This window comes from Aspergillus heteromorphus (assembly GCF_003184545.1).
Source record: "Aspergillus heteromorphus CBS 117.55 chromosome Unknown BO70scaffold_39, whole genome shotgun sequence".
NCBI lineage: Eukaryota > Fungi > Ascomycota > Eurotiomycetes > Eurotiales > Aspergillaceae > Aspergillus > Aspergillus heteromorphus.
The window spans coordinates 154,675-170,632 of record NW_020290444.1 but is presented as its reverse complement, the minus strand read 5'-3'; the positions used below and the strand labels follow the sequence as shown (position 1 = coordinate 170,632).

The window sequence follows — 15,958 nt, the reverse complement described above, 5'->3', positions numbered from 1 at the left end:
CAGAGGCCCGGTTGAGCCTTCCAAAGCCAGGCAAGCTAGCTAGCCAAAGCGGCTGCAACTCTCTACGTCTATTCCTCACTCACCAACATCATCTGTCTCAACTTCTCCTCCTCGCCACTCTTACTGACCATATCCTGGAACAGCCCTCCCTCGGTGCTCACCAACTCACCCGGAGTCCCGAACTCGGCGGCGGCGCCTTCCTTCATCACCAAGATACGATCAAAGTCGGCCACGGTGCTCAGTCTGTGCGCAACCACCAGCAGAGTGGTGTTGGAGAACGCCTCGCGGATAGACCGCTGGATCAGCAGATCGGTGGCCATATCGACGGCGGAGGTGGCTTCGTCGAGGATGAGGATCTTGGGGCGAGAGAGGATAGCGCGCGCGAGACACAGGAGCTGCTTCTGGCCTTGCGAGAGATTGGATCCGCCGGTGGTGATGGGAGAGGACAGCGAGAGGAAGATGTTGGTGTTTCCAGAGGTGGTTTCGGGGAGAGGTTGGGGCGTCGTGGTTCCGCTTGCGCTTCCGGACGGGATCAGATGGACCCGGGTGAGCGCTTCGCGGACTTCGTCGTCGGTGAACTGGTTCAATGGGTCGAGGTTGGTCCGGATAGTGCCGGAGAAGAGGACCGGGTCTTGCGGGATGATGGCGAGGCGGGTGCGGAGGTCGTGCAGTTTAATCTTGCTGATGTCGACGCCGTCGATCATAATGCTGCCCCGGCGTGTATCCAGGAAACGAAACAGAGCCAGAGACAATGTCGATTTCCCGGCACCTGTCCGACCGACCACACCGATGCGCTGGTTCGGCTCCGCGGTGAAGGTCAGCCCCTTCAGGATGGACGGCAATCCCGCTGCGTAGCCAACTTCGATCTCGTTGACCTCGATCCGGCCGTTCTCTGGCCAACTAGCCCGCACGGACTCTCCGTCCTGAGGCTCGATCTGCAGGTCTCGGTATTCGAACACGCGCTCGGTCGCGTTCATCGAGAGTTCAACGCGGGTGGCGATACGGATACCCCAGCTAGCCGAGATGCCGAACTGCAAGGCAAACGAAAGGGCAAATCCCGCGAGACCGGCATCGACGTTGCGGGAGGTGATGACGAAGGCCGCCACCACCGCGGGAAACAGGCTGGCGATCAAGGCGATGCGCAGGTGGAGCCAGCCCCAGAGGAGACGGTCGCACCACGTGCAGGCGGCATACGTATCGATCAGTCCGTACATACGCTGGATGAACTCGGGGGAGGCCCCGAAGGCCCGGATGGTGGAAAGACCAGTCAGTGAGGCAGAGAAATGCGAGATCACCGGCGACCGACTGTTGGACTCCAGTCGCTTGACATTTCGGGCAGCGCTGACGTAGCCTCTCCCAAACAGAACACATACTCCCAGAAGGAAAAGCGCAACCAGGACCATGAACGGCGAGATGAATATGGCGGCGCCCAGAATGCCCATGACCTCCCAGAAGCATCCAGCAAACACATAGAAGACTTCAGCCAGATTCGAGTCAAGTAGGTTGAAATCACCTGTGAAGCGGTTCAGAACTCGTCCGGTCGGGACGGTATCCAGCCAGCGTAGAGGGGCTCGGAGAACACTGTTCAGCATGCTCTTGAAGATGGCCCGGGATGCGCGGATAGATCCCGAGTAGATGGTGAATAGCCTGCTGACGGACAGGGCAACAGAGATGGTTGAGATCAGGCAGTACATTCCCAGGTAAAACTGCAGGCTCCGGTGCTGGGTTTCAATAGGCAAAGAGACCGCGCCGGTGACACATCGCGAGTTGGTTGAATAGCCTCCTAGCTGGGTCTGCATGGCGTTTTGATAATGGCATGCCGCGTACTGCGAAGAAACCTCTGGTTCCCCAAAGGCAGTGGTCCAGATGCGCACCCAGTAGGTCCGACCAACGGTGAAGGTCTGGGATATGACAAAGAGAATGCCCAAGAAGGCCCAGAATGGCCATCCGCCACATGCGTCCAGATACCCGGCGTATACCGACGTCTTCACGCGTCCCAACTCTACTTTTTCATCTTCGATGAGCTTCTTTGGCGGAGGTCGAGGAGCGGCATTGACTTCGGTCTGTGAAGCGACGGGGGTATCCGAATCGGTCAGCTCTTCATCCTCGATCAGGACCTCTGATTCCTCCGTATCGGACGTCAAGTCCACCTTTCCATCAGCCTTGAGTTGCTCGACGAAGCCCGCGTATTCGAGTGTGCCATCCGCAGCCAGGCCTACCGCGTATGTTGCGCCCGACAAGCACAGAGACACGTGGTGAGTGGCCAGAACGCGTGTTCTTCCATTTGCCAGCTGACCCATGACGGCATTCTCGTAGACGTGCTTTCCGACGTGGGCGTCAAGGGCGCTAAACACATCATCCAGAACGAGAATTCCAGCACGGGAATACAGAGCCCGGGCCAACGCCAACCGCCACTTCTGGCCACCACTGAGACTGATACCCTGCGCGCCGACTTCGGTCTGGTCACCATCCTCAAACAGAGCCAAGTCCGCGGTCAAAGCGCACGCATGGACAACCTTATCATACCGGACCGGGTCCAACGGGAGACCAAACAGGATGTTGTTCTTGATCGTGGCGTTCTCAATCCAGGGAGTCTGTGAGACGAAGGCGAGTGCCGTCGGGAGTATCCAGTTCGCCGCGGTGGCATGTGCATCAAAGCGCTCCTGGGGGACGGCATCGCGCGGAACATGGATGTAGCCTTCCAGCACCTCCACCTCTCCAAGGATTGCTGCGAGCAACAAGGACTTTCCCGACCCCGTGGGGCCGGAGATGATGCTCAGGGCGTTGTTTGGGAAGTCCAGGTTCAGGCCGCGCAGGGTGAACCGATCGGCCGGGGGGTTGAGCGAGACGGAAGGGAAGCTGACAGACGCGTTGTGGAGTGAGATGGCCTCACCGGGGTGGGTAGTGACTTCTCTCTCGGGCGACCGCAGGAACGTATCGAGTCGGTCGCAGCTGACCTTGGCAGTGATGGCGGTGACAATCAAATATGGGATGCGAGAGACAATTCCTTCAAGGTGGAGGAAGACGCTGATGGAAGTGAACGCAACAGACGGCTGAAGAGCGCCATGGATGTACGAATACGTGGTCAGAGACATGGCAGTCAGCACGACTGGCGTGAACTCGGATCCGATGGTCATGTAGAGATTGTCGAGACGAGTGCTCCACAGCGTGGCTAACTCCTCTTCGCGCACGGCCTCCAGCTTATCGGCCCACTGGTCTTCCGCAGCGGAGAACTTGATCTGACGGATCCCTTGCAGGGCTTCGGTTGTGATCGCAGCTCGTTTGTCCCTCACCTTCATCAGGAGTTCCTGCTTCTTTCCGTACCGCCGGGCCAGGGCCTCGTTAACGGGGAAGACGATCAGCAAGCCTAACAGGCCAGCACCCAGGCTCTGCCAGCCGATCAAAAACCACAGGAATACCACCGACACAACCATCTTACCGAACATGTTCACGTACTCATTGCTTTCGTTGCCGAACATGGCCACCTGGTTGCAGTCTACGGCGAACATGTTGATAATATCCTGCTGGGACTTCGATGGGCCATTCTACTGGAATTAGCAACGGCACATGCGCGAAGGAGACCGCAAATACCTCTTCACCCTGCTTATCCTCCGATGGTCCACTGCTTAGCTTCATTCTCAGCAGCTTGGTATACATCAGCCCAGTGAGAGTGGATCGAAGAGGAGGAACGATGTAGGCTCCTCCCCACCACATGAGGCGAGAATCCCCGAGGGACCACCACGTCATGGCAAGGGCAATGGTAACAACATATTTCCATGCTCCCATATCTCCGTCCGCGCTCCCCCGGGTTTCCAGATACTGCAGTAACTGCAAGTTGGCCAACGCTGGGGCCAAATCGCCTAGATTAGATATCAGGGTGCCTATCCACTGGCGGGCCAGTTCGCCGCGAAAGTGCCAGGCAATCCGAACCCAAAGTGGTGTGGTGTCCTGCAAGGCTTGGGCGATGAAGGTATCGGTGACTTCCTTTGAGCGAACGCGATGGTTCATGCCCGGAAGGTCTGCCTCGTTCAACTCTTCCTTCCTGCCACCAGCAAGCAAGGGTGCAATCCATCCGAATGTGTAGCGAACCCACAGGCTGCCCGTCATTTCCGAATCCACCATCCTGCCATCCGGGCGGAAGACCGCGGGGCGGCGTTTCACGCACCAGATGACGGCCACGAGAGCCAACGTGTGAGCCAACTGCAGAATAACCAGGGCCGTGGTGACGACCTCCTGATCTCCGTAGTAGTTTTCATGGCCGGCCAGCGCTGCGCAGGCAATCGCTCCGATCAAGACCATCGGGGCCTGTTTCCAGAGGGCACTCTGGAACCTCGCGGTGTATCCTTCCTGGAAGCACGTCTCTACCAGTTGCATGAACAAAAGCCCCTGAAACCGTCAGTAACCTCGCTCGAGTTGTGGTGGGTCCGCAGAAAGGCGCAACCTACCCATGCGGGTGGCAGCAGCCAAATGGGGCCCACGGCGCCGAAGCTCTTCCCTTGCAGGGTGGTGGCCAAGGCAAAAATGAAGTTAGTAAATGCGAGACTGAAAGCAGTCAGTGTCAACCCGAGCAGAATGGCGAAATGGGTCCGATTGTTGGACCACTCCGCCATTGACTCCTTGGTTGCCGTGCCATCCTCGTCCTCATAGCGCATTTCGTCTTCATGCTGACTCGGGGTCATCCATCTTATGTGGAAGAGTCTTCTCACGGGCGCAAGGGAGCCCAGCAAGAGCAGAACGAAGAGCAGCACGGCCACCTCCCCGGGGAGGATGGTATGCTCCATGGTTGTGCCTGTGGAAGAGGGTCGGGGGGTGGAGTCATGGCGGGTGGCGGCTCAGAGGGCACAAGCTTTTTATAAATAATTCCAATGGCGGCTAGACCGAAGTCCGATAAGAAGCTGTGGGGGCCTAAGCGGACAGTCGGCGTCCGTTTTAGGACAGGCCCGTCGGAGAGCGTCGGCTTTGGCTGTGGTAGGCTGTGAGGCGCTTTATCTACATAGTGTAGTATCTAGTACCCGCTGAGGAGCCTGCAGGGCATTCCCGGCCCACCTTCTGTATTGTGAAGGGCGTAGGCCTGGTGAGCCAGACTGGCAGACTCGAGTCAACTTGCCCCTGGAGATTCAACACTGGCTTGGATCCGTCTCGATGATCGACTTCACAACCATAACCACTGCAATGGATGGATCGAGCTGAGCAACGCCGTTGACATTCAACTGTTGTGATGCGGAGTAGTCTATTTCCGGGCTTCCAGGCAGGCATCAGGCTTCCACGCGGCCAGGGCCAGGCTCCCATTTGGACGAATCCTTCAATCCTTCTTTCTGAAACAGTCAGTCTGAAGGGGCGGTCGGGGCGATGGCAGAATGTCCATGTTTAACGATGCCCCACTCCGTAACTAAAAGCAAAGGGAGTTGGGCCATTCGATTTGTAAGCGATGGATGTGTCAGTCGCATGCTGTGAGATCAATGAATTAGTTAGTATCTAGTCGTCGGTATAAGTTGCACCTGCATCTCAATTCTCATGAAAGAAACACAACGAGGCACGGAAGTCCGATTGCAGCTTACCCTCGATCTCACATCATCCCCGTCCTCTCTCGTCTCTCCACCCCCCAAAATGGGATCCTCCAATCACACGGCCCGCTCCATCCTGGACGCCTTCTACGCGGCGGAACGCGTCTACATGGCCTCGCCACCCGACCAGCGCGACTTCTCTCCCCTGGCGGCCACCATCGCCCCGACCTGCCGCCTCGAACAGACCTCCGCCCTACCCTATGCTGGCACCTACTTCGGCCCTGACGGCATGCAGGACTGGTCCCAGCAGATGGCCGACCGGTTCTCCGTCGTCGACGTCCAGAACCCCGAGATCTTCGAACGCCCCGGGTCCGACCGCATCGTCGTGGTCTCGACGATACATCTGAAGGTGCGCAAGACCGGCGAGGAGCTGGACTTTCCCTTCTGCCAGGTGGTCACGGTCGACCTGGAGAGGGGCCAGATCACCGAGATGAGGCCATTTTACTGGGATGTGGCGGAGGTGAATCGGGCGTTGCAATAGGGTGTCGCTGGTCGGATAATTCCTCGCACGTCGATCCCGTTGTATATAAGTGAACCGTGATACAAGACCCATCGGGTGGATCCCAGAATTTCCCCGCATCGAAGGTGGGAGGCTGTGGTGGGGGCCTGAGATATTCGCTTAGCACAAAGTCCGCAGAATGCCCACTCAGTCCTCCTGTCAACATACGCATCTCTTCGTACTTTTATCGCTATGTGGACTCTATCTGAGATGAATGGTCCTCTTTGGCCCATGTTCAGGGCTCGCGATTCTCCTTCTGTTCAAAGGCCCGCCTAGATTTGGAGCGTTGCCATACAAAAAGACGTCTGCTCAACGGCTCGTGGGCGTCTCTTAGCATTTCTGCCAGGGGAAAATCAGTCCGGCAAAGACAGTACATCCCAATCAGGTCTTCCAAAAAAAAAAAAAAAGAAAAGAAAAGTCCCTTAAACGATTTCGGCCGTGACGCCATGCAGAGCGAAGTCGTCTTTCGAAAACGCAGTTTGTAGCGAGCATTTAAAATTAAATGCATCACCTCGGGTGCGCACGACAAAAGGGCTCTGGAGACTGGTAGTCTACCAACACTTAGCCTCGCCTTTTTCAGTGGCCATCGCTGTTGCTGCTAGCAAAGTCTGAAGACGGCTGAGCTTGATCAACAGGGGCAGGCCAGCATTTGAGCCCGAAGCCGCGGTGATTTTTCAGCATGGAAAAGACTCCATGAGACGAAAACCGAGTAACGCCGCGCTGTTGCTTGTTGATTGGTGTCAACCCCAGGTCAGGGTGAAACAATCTTCGCCGACGCCCACGATGTGTCATGTTGGCATTACTGAGGCTAAGAGCTGGAAACCGAGATCTTTGATAGCACGTGGCAACCTCATTGGCGGTTTTTGACACCAATCCCCTGTATATAATGCGGTGCCTGTAAGTCACAGCATTTGTGGCGTCCGGGAATCACCCTAAATAGGCACTTGTTCCCGCAAGCGTCTCGGTTATGCAGGCCTGGCTGTTGGTCAACAAACAACAATCGTATCTTGGCCCCGGACTGGTTCATCTCGTGGTAGAGCTTGTTTGCTCTCGGTCATATCCGCCCCACGAGTGCCAGGGCTCGTTCCGCGATTGGTCGAGTCAACAGAATGAGACATGGGTGGCGCCCTAAGATATCGCGGCTCAGAGACTCGTCCAACATGCATTTACCTAGATAGGTCACCAATGATCGAGATGATATCTCCTGGCCGAATGGACTATCCCCCACCCGACGCTGGTATCGCCGATGCAGTGGGCAAACAAGGATGCAAGACAACTATCATCGCCGAACGAATAACAGTTACAGTCGTTTTCCTACACCGCCAGTCTACCTGTTTCTTCTGGTGACCTCTCTGCCGATGCCGACTATATGAAGGCATTGTCCCAGGCTGCCCTGTCGGCTGGTGCCCGGTGCTAGCAAATCGGAAAGTTGCTTGCACTTGAATACACGGTTTGATTGCTGTACACCATCATGAGCTGCCAGGAAATTAAGGCGGGTGGAGGGGTCACCTCTTCTGTCTTTGAACCCTCTTCCGACAGCGAGAAAGATGCAATTGGTCCCCAAGATGCTTCCTCTGTGGAGATATCCCCTCCCAAGTCCCTCCCATTCAAGCTCACGATGTTATTTCTCTCCATTGTTACGCTAGTGGCATCTATGGATGCTGTCATTGTTGGCTCCTCTCTCGCGGCGATTGCAGAGGACCTCGAAACGACCAGCGTGGAGGCCTTCTGGGTGGGGACTGCCTTCTTACTGGCACAAACCGTCACCATTCCCTTCTACGGCGCCACCAGCGAAATCTTTGGCCGCAAGCCTGCCATCCTTGCCGCCCTCTCGGTCTTCACTTTCGGGAGCATCATGTGCGCCACAGCTCGCAATGGAACATGGCTCATCGGGGCCCGGGTGGTGCAAGGGGTCGGGGCTGGTGGCATGCTGCAGTTGGTTCAACTGATCATGTCGGATATCACCACCATGAGCGAGCGGGGTTTATACATGGGTTTCATGGCGCTTTCCTGGGCTTTTGGCACGAACATTGCGATCCCGATGGGTGGCGCAATCAGCTCGCGAACCACTTGGCGATGGATATTCTGGATCAATGTTCCAACATGCGTCCTCTGTATCATCGGGTTGGTTTCCTTTTTGCATCTTCATCGGGCCGTCTCTGCCTCTTTCATGGTCAAGCTGGCAACGATGGACTGGACGGGACTGATCATCTTCACCTGTGGCACGACCTTGTTCTTGGTCGGCCTGACCTCCGGTGGGATCTCTCATCCGTGGAAGTCGGCAGCCGTCCTCGTGCCGTTGGTCTTGGGCTTCTGCCTGTTGGTTGCCTTTGTTCTCACTCAGTGGCGTGTATCCCGCAGGCCGATAATGCCCCTGCGCATCTTCCATGACCGGTCAGCAATCGTCGGCTATACGACCAGCTTTCTGCATGGGTTGGTGTTTTGGGCTGTGGCATATTATATGATTATATTCGTGAGTCTGTGAGAAGCATCTAGTCTCGGGGAAACACTGACACCGAATCCAGTATCTCGGGGCCCTGCAACACGGTATACTCCACGCAGCGTGCGAAACCATGACTTCCATCGCATATGCAGCTCCTGCAGGGTTTGTTTCCAGCATGGTCATCAAACGAACACAGCGATTCAAATACATCATCGTGACCGGTTGGGGACTTCTCGCGGCCGGGCTTGGAACCAATGTACGTGTCTCAAAGGACTCTCGGTATCATCACAGCTGCTCCATTTCAAGACTTACGTACGGTTCTCAGGTTACCATGCACCCCAACAGCAGTCCGGCCATGCTTTATGCCCCGCGGGTGCTTGCCTCACTCGGGGGAGGCCTTTTATTCCCCACGCCACTCTTCGCCGTCCAAGCCCGTCAAAAGGACCAGAACATCGGCATCGCCACCAGCGTGCAAGTATTCATGCGTAGCCTCGGTGCGGCATTCGGAGTCGGACTCGGAGGGGCGATCTTCCAGAATCAATGGACAAGAGAAATCCACCGGTCGGTCAGCGCGGGAAATATCCCACACGACCTGGTTATCCAAAGCAACGTCGCAGAGATGGCCTATACCATGATCAAGGCTTTTCCCCGATCCGTGCAGGATGAGTATCGGTGGGTGTATGCGCGTAGTCTTGCGACGGTGTGGTGGGTGATGATGGGTCTGTCCTTGGTCGGATTTGCCATTAGCTTTGTGGCGAGGAACGATGTTGTCAAGGGGGGATTGTCGGGGTCTCAGAACTTTCGCGATACGATGTCGTCTCAGGAGGATGACTCGCAGGATGAATCTGCCTTGCCGTGAGAGGTTCGTTTCTGTGCTTCATAGCCGAAGTCAGTCTTCGTCTGATAGCGATATATTTAGAGCACAGAGACCAATAAGAACAGTGACTACCTCAGCGAGGTATCCACGTAGGGAAGTCGGGGCAAGCTGGTAGATTGACCGCGTATGGCAGGAAATACGAGCGAGGCAATGAGAAGAGTTGATGAAGTCGAAGTCGAGGAAAGACGCGCAAACGAACGCCGGTCACATGATGAGGGGCCAGCGGGGAGGGAGGGAGGGCTGCAATATATTCTCCACCAGCCACCGTCCACTCTGTTTACATTTCCCTCACTTTCTCGGCGGCCACAGGATGTGTTGCTTCTTTATATTTCCTATCTTTGTGGGACGGAAACTGTGGCGATATTTGTCTCTAATCAGTCGTGCCGCAATATATAAAGTATCTGACCATGCTTAGTCTCACCCCAAAGACCCTGCTAAGAATCAAAACAAACTGTTTACTGCTTTTGAAACAAGACTTGTCTTTCCTCTGGCTAAAGCAACGTACAAACAAGACAAGTCAATCCCACGTCCCTTGCCACATTTTGACTGTGGTTTCCCACTCGTCACCCAAGGTCTGTGGCGTCAGACCCAGCGATCGATACGACGCCTGGATCCCGTCCACCACCTCCTGATCATCACACTCAAAGTCCGAGTCCGAGCAGCCACGCGCGAATATATTCACCAACATGACTTCAGGGATCGGGGTAATATCCAGCCACTCTCCATTTTCATAGTATGCATGATCGTTTGCGGATTCCTCCGACCAGAGCACATTGACATCTTCAAAGGTGCGTGTAAGGGTCTTATCCAAACAGAGCAGCTCAAAGAGCATTGCCATGCGCGCGCCGTCCTGCGCCTTCCGATCCTCTCTTATTTGCTATATCTGATGAGTGTTGCGAATTGGAGAATTGGACACCAGAACACAAACGTACCAGAGCGACATACTTGCCACCGAAGCCGAAAGGGCCGAAGGAAGCACGGTACACGCCGAGAGTTCGGATGGGAGGCTGCTGCACCAGCATCCGGCGCCAGCTCGCCTCGGGACGCAGGTATGCCGCCTTCCTCGAGGGGTTCTTGATCATATCCAGTTCGCCCAGGGTACATCCATCGTCCTTGCACTGCGGGTAGACGGTCTCATTGTTTCGGAAGAAGAACGGGAATACTTCTGCGAGGATTGGGTTGACACTTCGTTCAACCGGTGCATGCTTGAACGGCTTGAGGAAGAGAACTTCTTGAAAGAACGAAGAATCCCGAATCTGACTGTTCCAGGAACGACAGACCCGCTGAGCCGAGAACAGTGCGCGCCAGTGCAGCTGCCGGAATATCAACTCTCGGAGCTCCGGGGTGGCGAGAGCTTGCCGAGTTGCTGTGGAGGGATCCATCGAGTTGCTATCGCACACCACGTCACATTCTTGGGGGTTTCAGGGGCGCAGATGGGACCCTTTTGTACTAGACGCACTAGTACTTGTTGTGAACAGGGAGTCGCCCTGCCTCTTGTCCTCGCGTGGCGGTAGCCCCGTTGGAAACCGAACTGTCCATTATACCCAGGGTCATGTTGGAGCACGGTTCGCTCTATTATATGCACTTTTAGTGTAGCTTGGAGGCTCTTGCACCCCTTGGATGCACCCAGGAACAGGAAGGACATGGGTCACAGCCTGAGGTCGGGGTCCCTGTTCGGTTTAGCGTCGCCGTGGACCCTGGACCCTGTACGGCACGTGCTCTACACGCGATTTTAACTTGAGTGATGTCATATCCACGGGTTAAAAGTGGTTAGCGTCGGCCGACGGAGCGCTGCGGAGAGACGGCGGAGTAACCGGAGCGGAGCGGCGAACCGGCGAACCGGCGAACCGGGCAGGTGCGATAAGGACAGCTGCGGGCGAGTATAAATAGCCTAAGCCCCCGACAACAATGCCTACCCCGCCATTTACACCCCCTCTCCTCACTGCCATCATGTCCATCAAGGTCGCCGATTATCTCTTCACACGCCTGCGCCAGCTGGGCATCCAGACTGTCTTCGGGGTCCCCGGTGATTACAACCTCCGCCTCCTCGACTTTGTCGAGCCCTCGGGACTCCAGTGGGTGGGCACTTGCAACGAACTGAACGGCGCCTATGCCGCCGATGGATATGCGCGCATCAACGGTCTCTCCGCCCTGATCACCACCTTCGGCGTGGGTGAACTCTCCGCCATCAACGGCATTGCGGGCGCGTATGCCGAGAAGGCTCCCGTCATCCACATCGTCGGGACCCCCGAACGGGCACTCCAGGATAACCGGACCTTGGTGCACCATACGTTGGCGGATGGGGGAGATTATGGGCGCTTCGGCGCCATGGCCTCACATGTTACAGTCGCACGGGCAGATCTACGCGATCCATCTCTCGTGCCGGACCAGATTGATTCAGTGCTACGACAGGCACTGGTCCACAGCCGACCGGTGTATCTGCAGGTACCGGACGACGTGGTAGACGCTCTTGTCGACACATCGAATCTAGCCACCCCCATCACCATCCCCCAAACTCCAGCTCCTGCAAACCAGCCCACAGTCCTGGACCGCGTGACGGAACGCATGTACGCCGCGAAACGGCCTCTGATCCTGGTCGACGGGGATATCAGGCCGATGGGCATTGTAAAGGAAGTGGACGAGCTGATTCGACTGACTAACTGGCCCACCTGGACGAACCCCTTCGGCAAGGGACTCGTCAACGAGAGCCTCGATAACGTCTACGGGATTTACCACGCCTCATTCGGCGACGCAGCATGGAAAGACTACTTCACCTCCGCGGACCTAGCCATTGTCCTGGGCCCTCACTACACCACGACCAACAGCCTCGCCTTCACCACCCTGCCTTCCCAAGATGTATCCATCCTTCTCTCACCCTCAACTGTCCAGATCGGCAAGGACACCTACCGCGACATCTCTCGGGACTTCCTCCGCCAACTCATCTCGCGCCTCGATGCCCCACAAATTCCCAAAACCACCGGACCCCCCAAACTCCCCATCACCACGATCGACTCCCTTCCACCATCCGACCCGATCACCCAAGAACACTTCTGGAACGTCGTCAACCCCCTCGTCCAACCCAACGACCTCGTGCTCGCCGAAACAGGCACATCCGCGCACGGAACCCGGCATTTCACCCTCCCACCCAACACCCCCTACTTCACCGCCGTAACCTGGCTGTCAATAGGATACATGCTTCCCGCTACGCTCGGCGCGACAATCGCACACAAACAACTCAACAAAACCTCCAAACCCAGTCGGGGGATCCTCTTCGTCGGCGACGGGAGTCTCCAGATGTCAGTACAGGAACTCAGCACGATGATCCGCGAGAAACTCAACCTGGTCATCATCGTGGTTAACAACGACGGCTACACCATCGAGCGGGCAATCCACGGCCGGAAGCAGAGATACAATGATATCGCGCCGTGGAGACACGCGCTGGCGATGAGTTTCTTTGGAGCGGAGGAGGAACATGCGCGCGAGAACTACCTTGTGGCGAGGACGTGGGGCGAGTTGGAGAAGGTGTTGGTCGATAAGAGGATCACGGAGGGTGACGGGATCCGGGTAGTTGAGGTGTATATGGAGAAGGAGGACGTGCAGGGCATTTTGCTGTCCTTGTTGAATAAGCAGATTGCTGCGGAGCAATGATACGTTCGGATACTAGATAAGAGAGACGATGCGATGATTTTATTTTGCAAATATACAAAGATTTGAACAAGTTGTACTACACACCTCGTGGTTCTGTGAATGGGTGTCTCTTCAATCGGTATATATCTCGATCTAGAGTTCAACCTCGCTTATATCTGTGAGGTACTCGACACAGTCCCGAACACCTCAACTGGCAAACAATGTTCATACTCCAACAAATACAAACCAGTGTTTATAAAGATTCAGATAAAGAATCGCAGAAAAAAAAAGAAAAAAAAAAGAAAAGAACCCACGCCTGGAACCCGAAATATGGGCATCAATGATAGCAAGAGTCTGATGTGCACGAGATTAAACCTCCGAAGCCCTGAACTTGAAAACAACGCTCATGATCCAACAGAATGCACATCACTGTTCAGAGACTTGCGCATAAAGAAGCTGAAAATGAAGGCGCGCTTGTAATCCAGAACACGACCATGCTCGCCAGAAAGAGTGACATGCAAAATTCATATCCTCCGACCAAGCCCTGAGAATCCGAACTTGCTAACAGCCTTGATGTTGAATGAAATAAGAAATCACCAATCATGACTTTGCCCATAACAATCCTCAAAGAAAACCCCTGTTGTAATCCGAGAGACACTCATCCCCCTTATTCGGAGGCCGAAGAATATCTTCTCCTCCCCCCCCTTCTCCCACTACTATCATTCGAACCGCCCCTCTTCCAGACACGGATCTCTTTGGTCAGCACTCCATCAATCTCGCTGTAGTCCGTGTTCCGTTCACCCTGGGGAATAGCGCGCAAGTAACAGCGAGCATTCATATCATGTGATCCTTGGCCCCGCCTTTGCCTCGGGCATTGCTGTCCACGGACTATCTCAACAGGATTTGCACCTTTGCGAAGCAATTCTTCTACCATGGTCAAGCTTTGCAGTTGGGCGGCAAGATGGATCGGAGGCAGCCCTGTAACTCCATGGGGACGGTCCTTGTCGGCCCCTTTGGAGATAAGGCGATCCAACAGTCCGACTTGCGAGTGGATGATGGCCTGGTGCAAGGGTGTATTTCCTTCGCTGTCGAGAATGTTGTTGTTCGCTCTTTGGAGGGTGTAAAGAATATCGGCAGCATGGCAATGCCCCCGTTTGATGGCCTCATGCAGGGCAGGTTCAAAGTCCGTGTTGGAAGGGACTTCGGTGGCGAGGGATGGATTATGCTGACAGATGGCCCTAATAAGTGCCACGTTACCTTCCCGAGCTGCCTTTGATAGTATGGGAAAGCCGAAAGTTGCGGTCGAGGAGTGTTGTCTCATGGGGAAGCCGAGGAACGGTAGGATCATGTTTTTCTGTAATCTGTCGTTGTGGGATATCTCCGGCAAGTACTCCAGTGGCACCTTGCCAGCCTGGTCTTTGATGCTGGGCCGTGCCTTGAAGGACAACAGGACCTCTACGATTTCGGGGTTTGCGGACCTGACTGCGTAGTGAAGCGGCGTCTGCCCTTGTTCATCCCTGACATCGACAGAGGGCATTCTCTCAGCTAAAGCCTCGATAACCTCATTCCTGCCCGTGTGGACCGCATAGTGAAGCGGTGCCCTTCCATCCCGATCTCGCAGGAAGGCAGCTGTCTCATCGAAAACCAGCTCGATTATATCCAGGCTTTGCCCTTCGACGGCATAGTGCAGCGGCGTTTTCCCGTTCTCGTCCAGAGATGCCCTAGAAGCCCCATTCTCAAGACAGAGTCGAACCAGTTCCTCCCTTCCGGCGATCACTGCGAGGTGCAGCGGGGTCTCTTTCTTGTGGTTCTGGATTTTGACTAGGCTCCTCATCCGTTGAAGGATTCGTCTTGATACATCGTATCGGCCATCGGAGATAGCAACGTGCAGTTCCGTATTGCCATTATGGTCCGTACCCACATTTTGAGGTTGCGGGTGTACGGGTTCCGTGAAGCCTTCCTTGTGGGCGCTCTCGACGATGACTCGGATGATAATGCTTCCGTCTGTCTTGGCGGGCAGCGTGATGGGATACTGCTGTCCAGACCCTACCGGTCGATCGTTGAAATCGCGGGCTCCTTGGGGCTCCATATTGGCGTTGTGAGCTAGCCAAGGCCTCGTTGAAGAGTGACAGATTGCTGCCTCCGATGAGTTGGCGTGACCACCGAACTGAATGGGTCGATCAATGTGCGGTCTTCGCTGTATAGAGACCGGGCCTGTGGCAACATAGCCTCTGCTGAATCCATGAAGTGGGAATAGAAGGGAGGTGAAGACGATGTCTTTCAACTGATAGGATTAGGAGTGGGGCTTTTGATCTTATGTCATGAACACTCTTGAAGAAAGGTGTAGGATCTGGTGCAGCGAGCGCTGCGGGGTGGTTTTGATATCGGTGTTAGGACCCAGTACGTGACTTGTTGTCGATGCTGACAGTCCAGATTTTGTACTTTTCTTTTGGCCGAGTTGGTACAATGATTGGGGGCGTCGTGAGACAATAGCACACCAGATGTCAAGACTTGGGGTTGTGGTTGGGAGTGGTGGTGGTCGATGGTGGTGGATGAGGGTCAATTAGGAGGGATGCACCGCGAATGGAGATTCGCGATGACAAAGCGTTGGACGTCAGGACGGCTCCTTTTATTGTTCCGACTTGGTGTAACCTTTTTGTCCTGTATTGAGGGACCTGCCAGCTGCCAGCTGCCAGCATGTCCGCGGCTGGGGGTCACTAGGAGAAGGCTGCATAATAATATCCATGGATGCTTTATGGGCTCGCTAGGCTGTCACTTACTGTCTGGGACCGAATGTCTTCTCTTCCATCTGATCCAAGATAGCCAGAAGCTACCGAGTAGCAGGTATAATGTCCCTTACATAGGGGGTGATCTTGACCAGAGCTTAGATGTGCTGAAACTAGACTCATTATTCGTCCTCTTGTCAGGCTCGAGTCCGGTATAGACAG

General features: G+C 55.3%; 6 protein-coding genes across 6 annotated transcripts; 3 read left to right on the top strand and 3 right to left on the bottom strand.

The window, feature by feature from the left end:
• Positions 1–68: 68 nt before the first annotated feature.
• Positions 69–4,805, bottom strand: BO70DRAFT_432877 (ABC bile acid transporter; the record flags this gene model as incomplete). The annotated part of the gene is made up of 3 exons (XM_025548363.1): positions 4,446–4,805; positions 3,592–4,386; positions 69–3,545 (listed from the first exon to the last, which is right to left on the bottom strand). The coding sequence occupies exons 1-3, from the start codon at positions 4,779–4,781 to the stop codon at positions 69–71; spliced, it is 4,608 nt and encodes a 1,535-aa protein (XP_025395137.1). The 5' UTR covers positions 4,782–4,805.
• A 731-nt stretch (positions 4,806–5,536) lies between these two features.
• On the top strand, positions 5,537–6,290 carry BO70DRAFT_366210 (nuclear transport factor 2 family protein). Its single transcript, XM_025544280.1, has one exon. The coding sequence runs from the start codon at positions 5,608–5,610 to the stop codon at positions 6,043–6,045; it is 438 nt and encodes a 145-aa protein (XP_025395136.1). The 5' UTR covers positions 5,537–5,607; the 3' UTR covers positions 6,046–6,290.
• Positions 6,291–7,534: 1,244 nt separating this feature from the next.
• Positions 7,535–9,476, top strand: BO70DRAFT_374489 (MFS general substrate transporter; the record flags this gene model as incomplete). The annotated part of the gene is made up of 4 exons (XM_025544969.1): positions 7,535–8,536; positions 8,589–8,762; positions 8,832–9,319; positions 9,449–9,476. The coding sequence occupies 4 exons, from the start codon at positions 7,535–7,537 to the stop codon at positions 9,474–9,476; spliced, it is 1,692 nt and encodes a 563-aa protein (XP_025395135.1).
• A 424-nt stretch (positions 9,477–9,900) lies between these two features.
• On the bottom strand, positions 9,901–10,937 carry BO70DRAFT_356255 (uncharacterized protein; the record flags this gene model as incomplete). The annotated part of the gene is made up of 3 exons (XM_025541928.1): positions 9,901–10,260; positions 10,316–10,772; positions 10,843–10,937. 3 exons carry the CDS (start codon positions 10,935–10,937, stop codon positions 9,901–9,903), a joined length of 912 nt encoding a protein of 303 aa, XP_025395134.1.
• A 378-nt stretch (positions 10,938–11,315) lies between these two features.
• On the top strand, positions 11,316–13,260 carry BO70DRAFT_366208 (alpha-keto acid decarboxylase family protein). Its single transcript, XM_025544279.1, has one exon. The coding sequence runs from the start codon at positions 11,334–11,336 to the stop codon at positions 13,029–13,031; it is 1,698 nt and encodes a 565-aa protein (XP_025395133.1). The 5' UTR covers positions 11,316–11,333; the 3' UTR covers positions 13,032–13,260.
• A 117-nt stretch (positions 13,261–13,377) lies between these two features.
• Positions 13,378–13,664, bottom strand: BO70DRAFT_156610 (uncharacterized protein). Its single transcript, XM_025538244.1, has one exon. The coding sequence runs from the start codon at positions 13,624–13,626 to the stop codon at positions 13,444–13,446; it is 183 nt and encodes a 60-aa protein (XP_025395132.1). The 5' UTR covers positions 13,627–13,664; the 3' UTR covers positions 13,378–13,443.
• Positions 13,665–15,958: the final 2,294 nt, after the last annotated feature.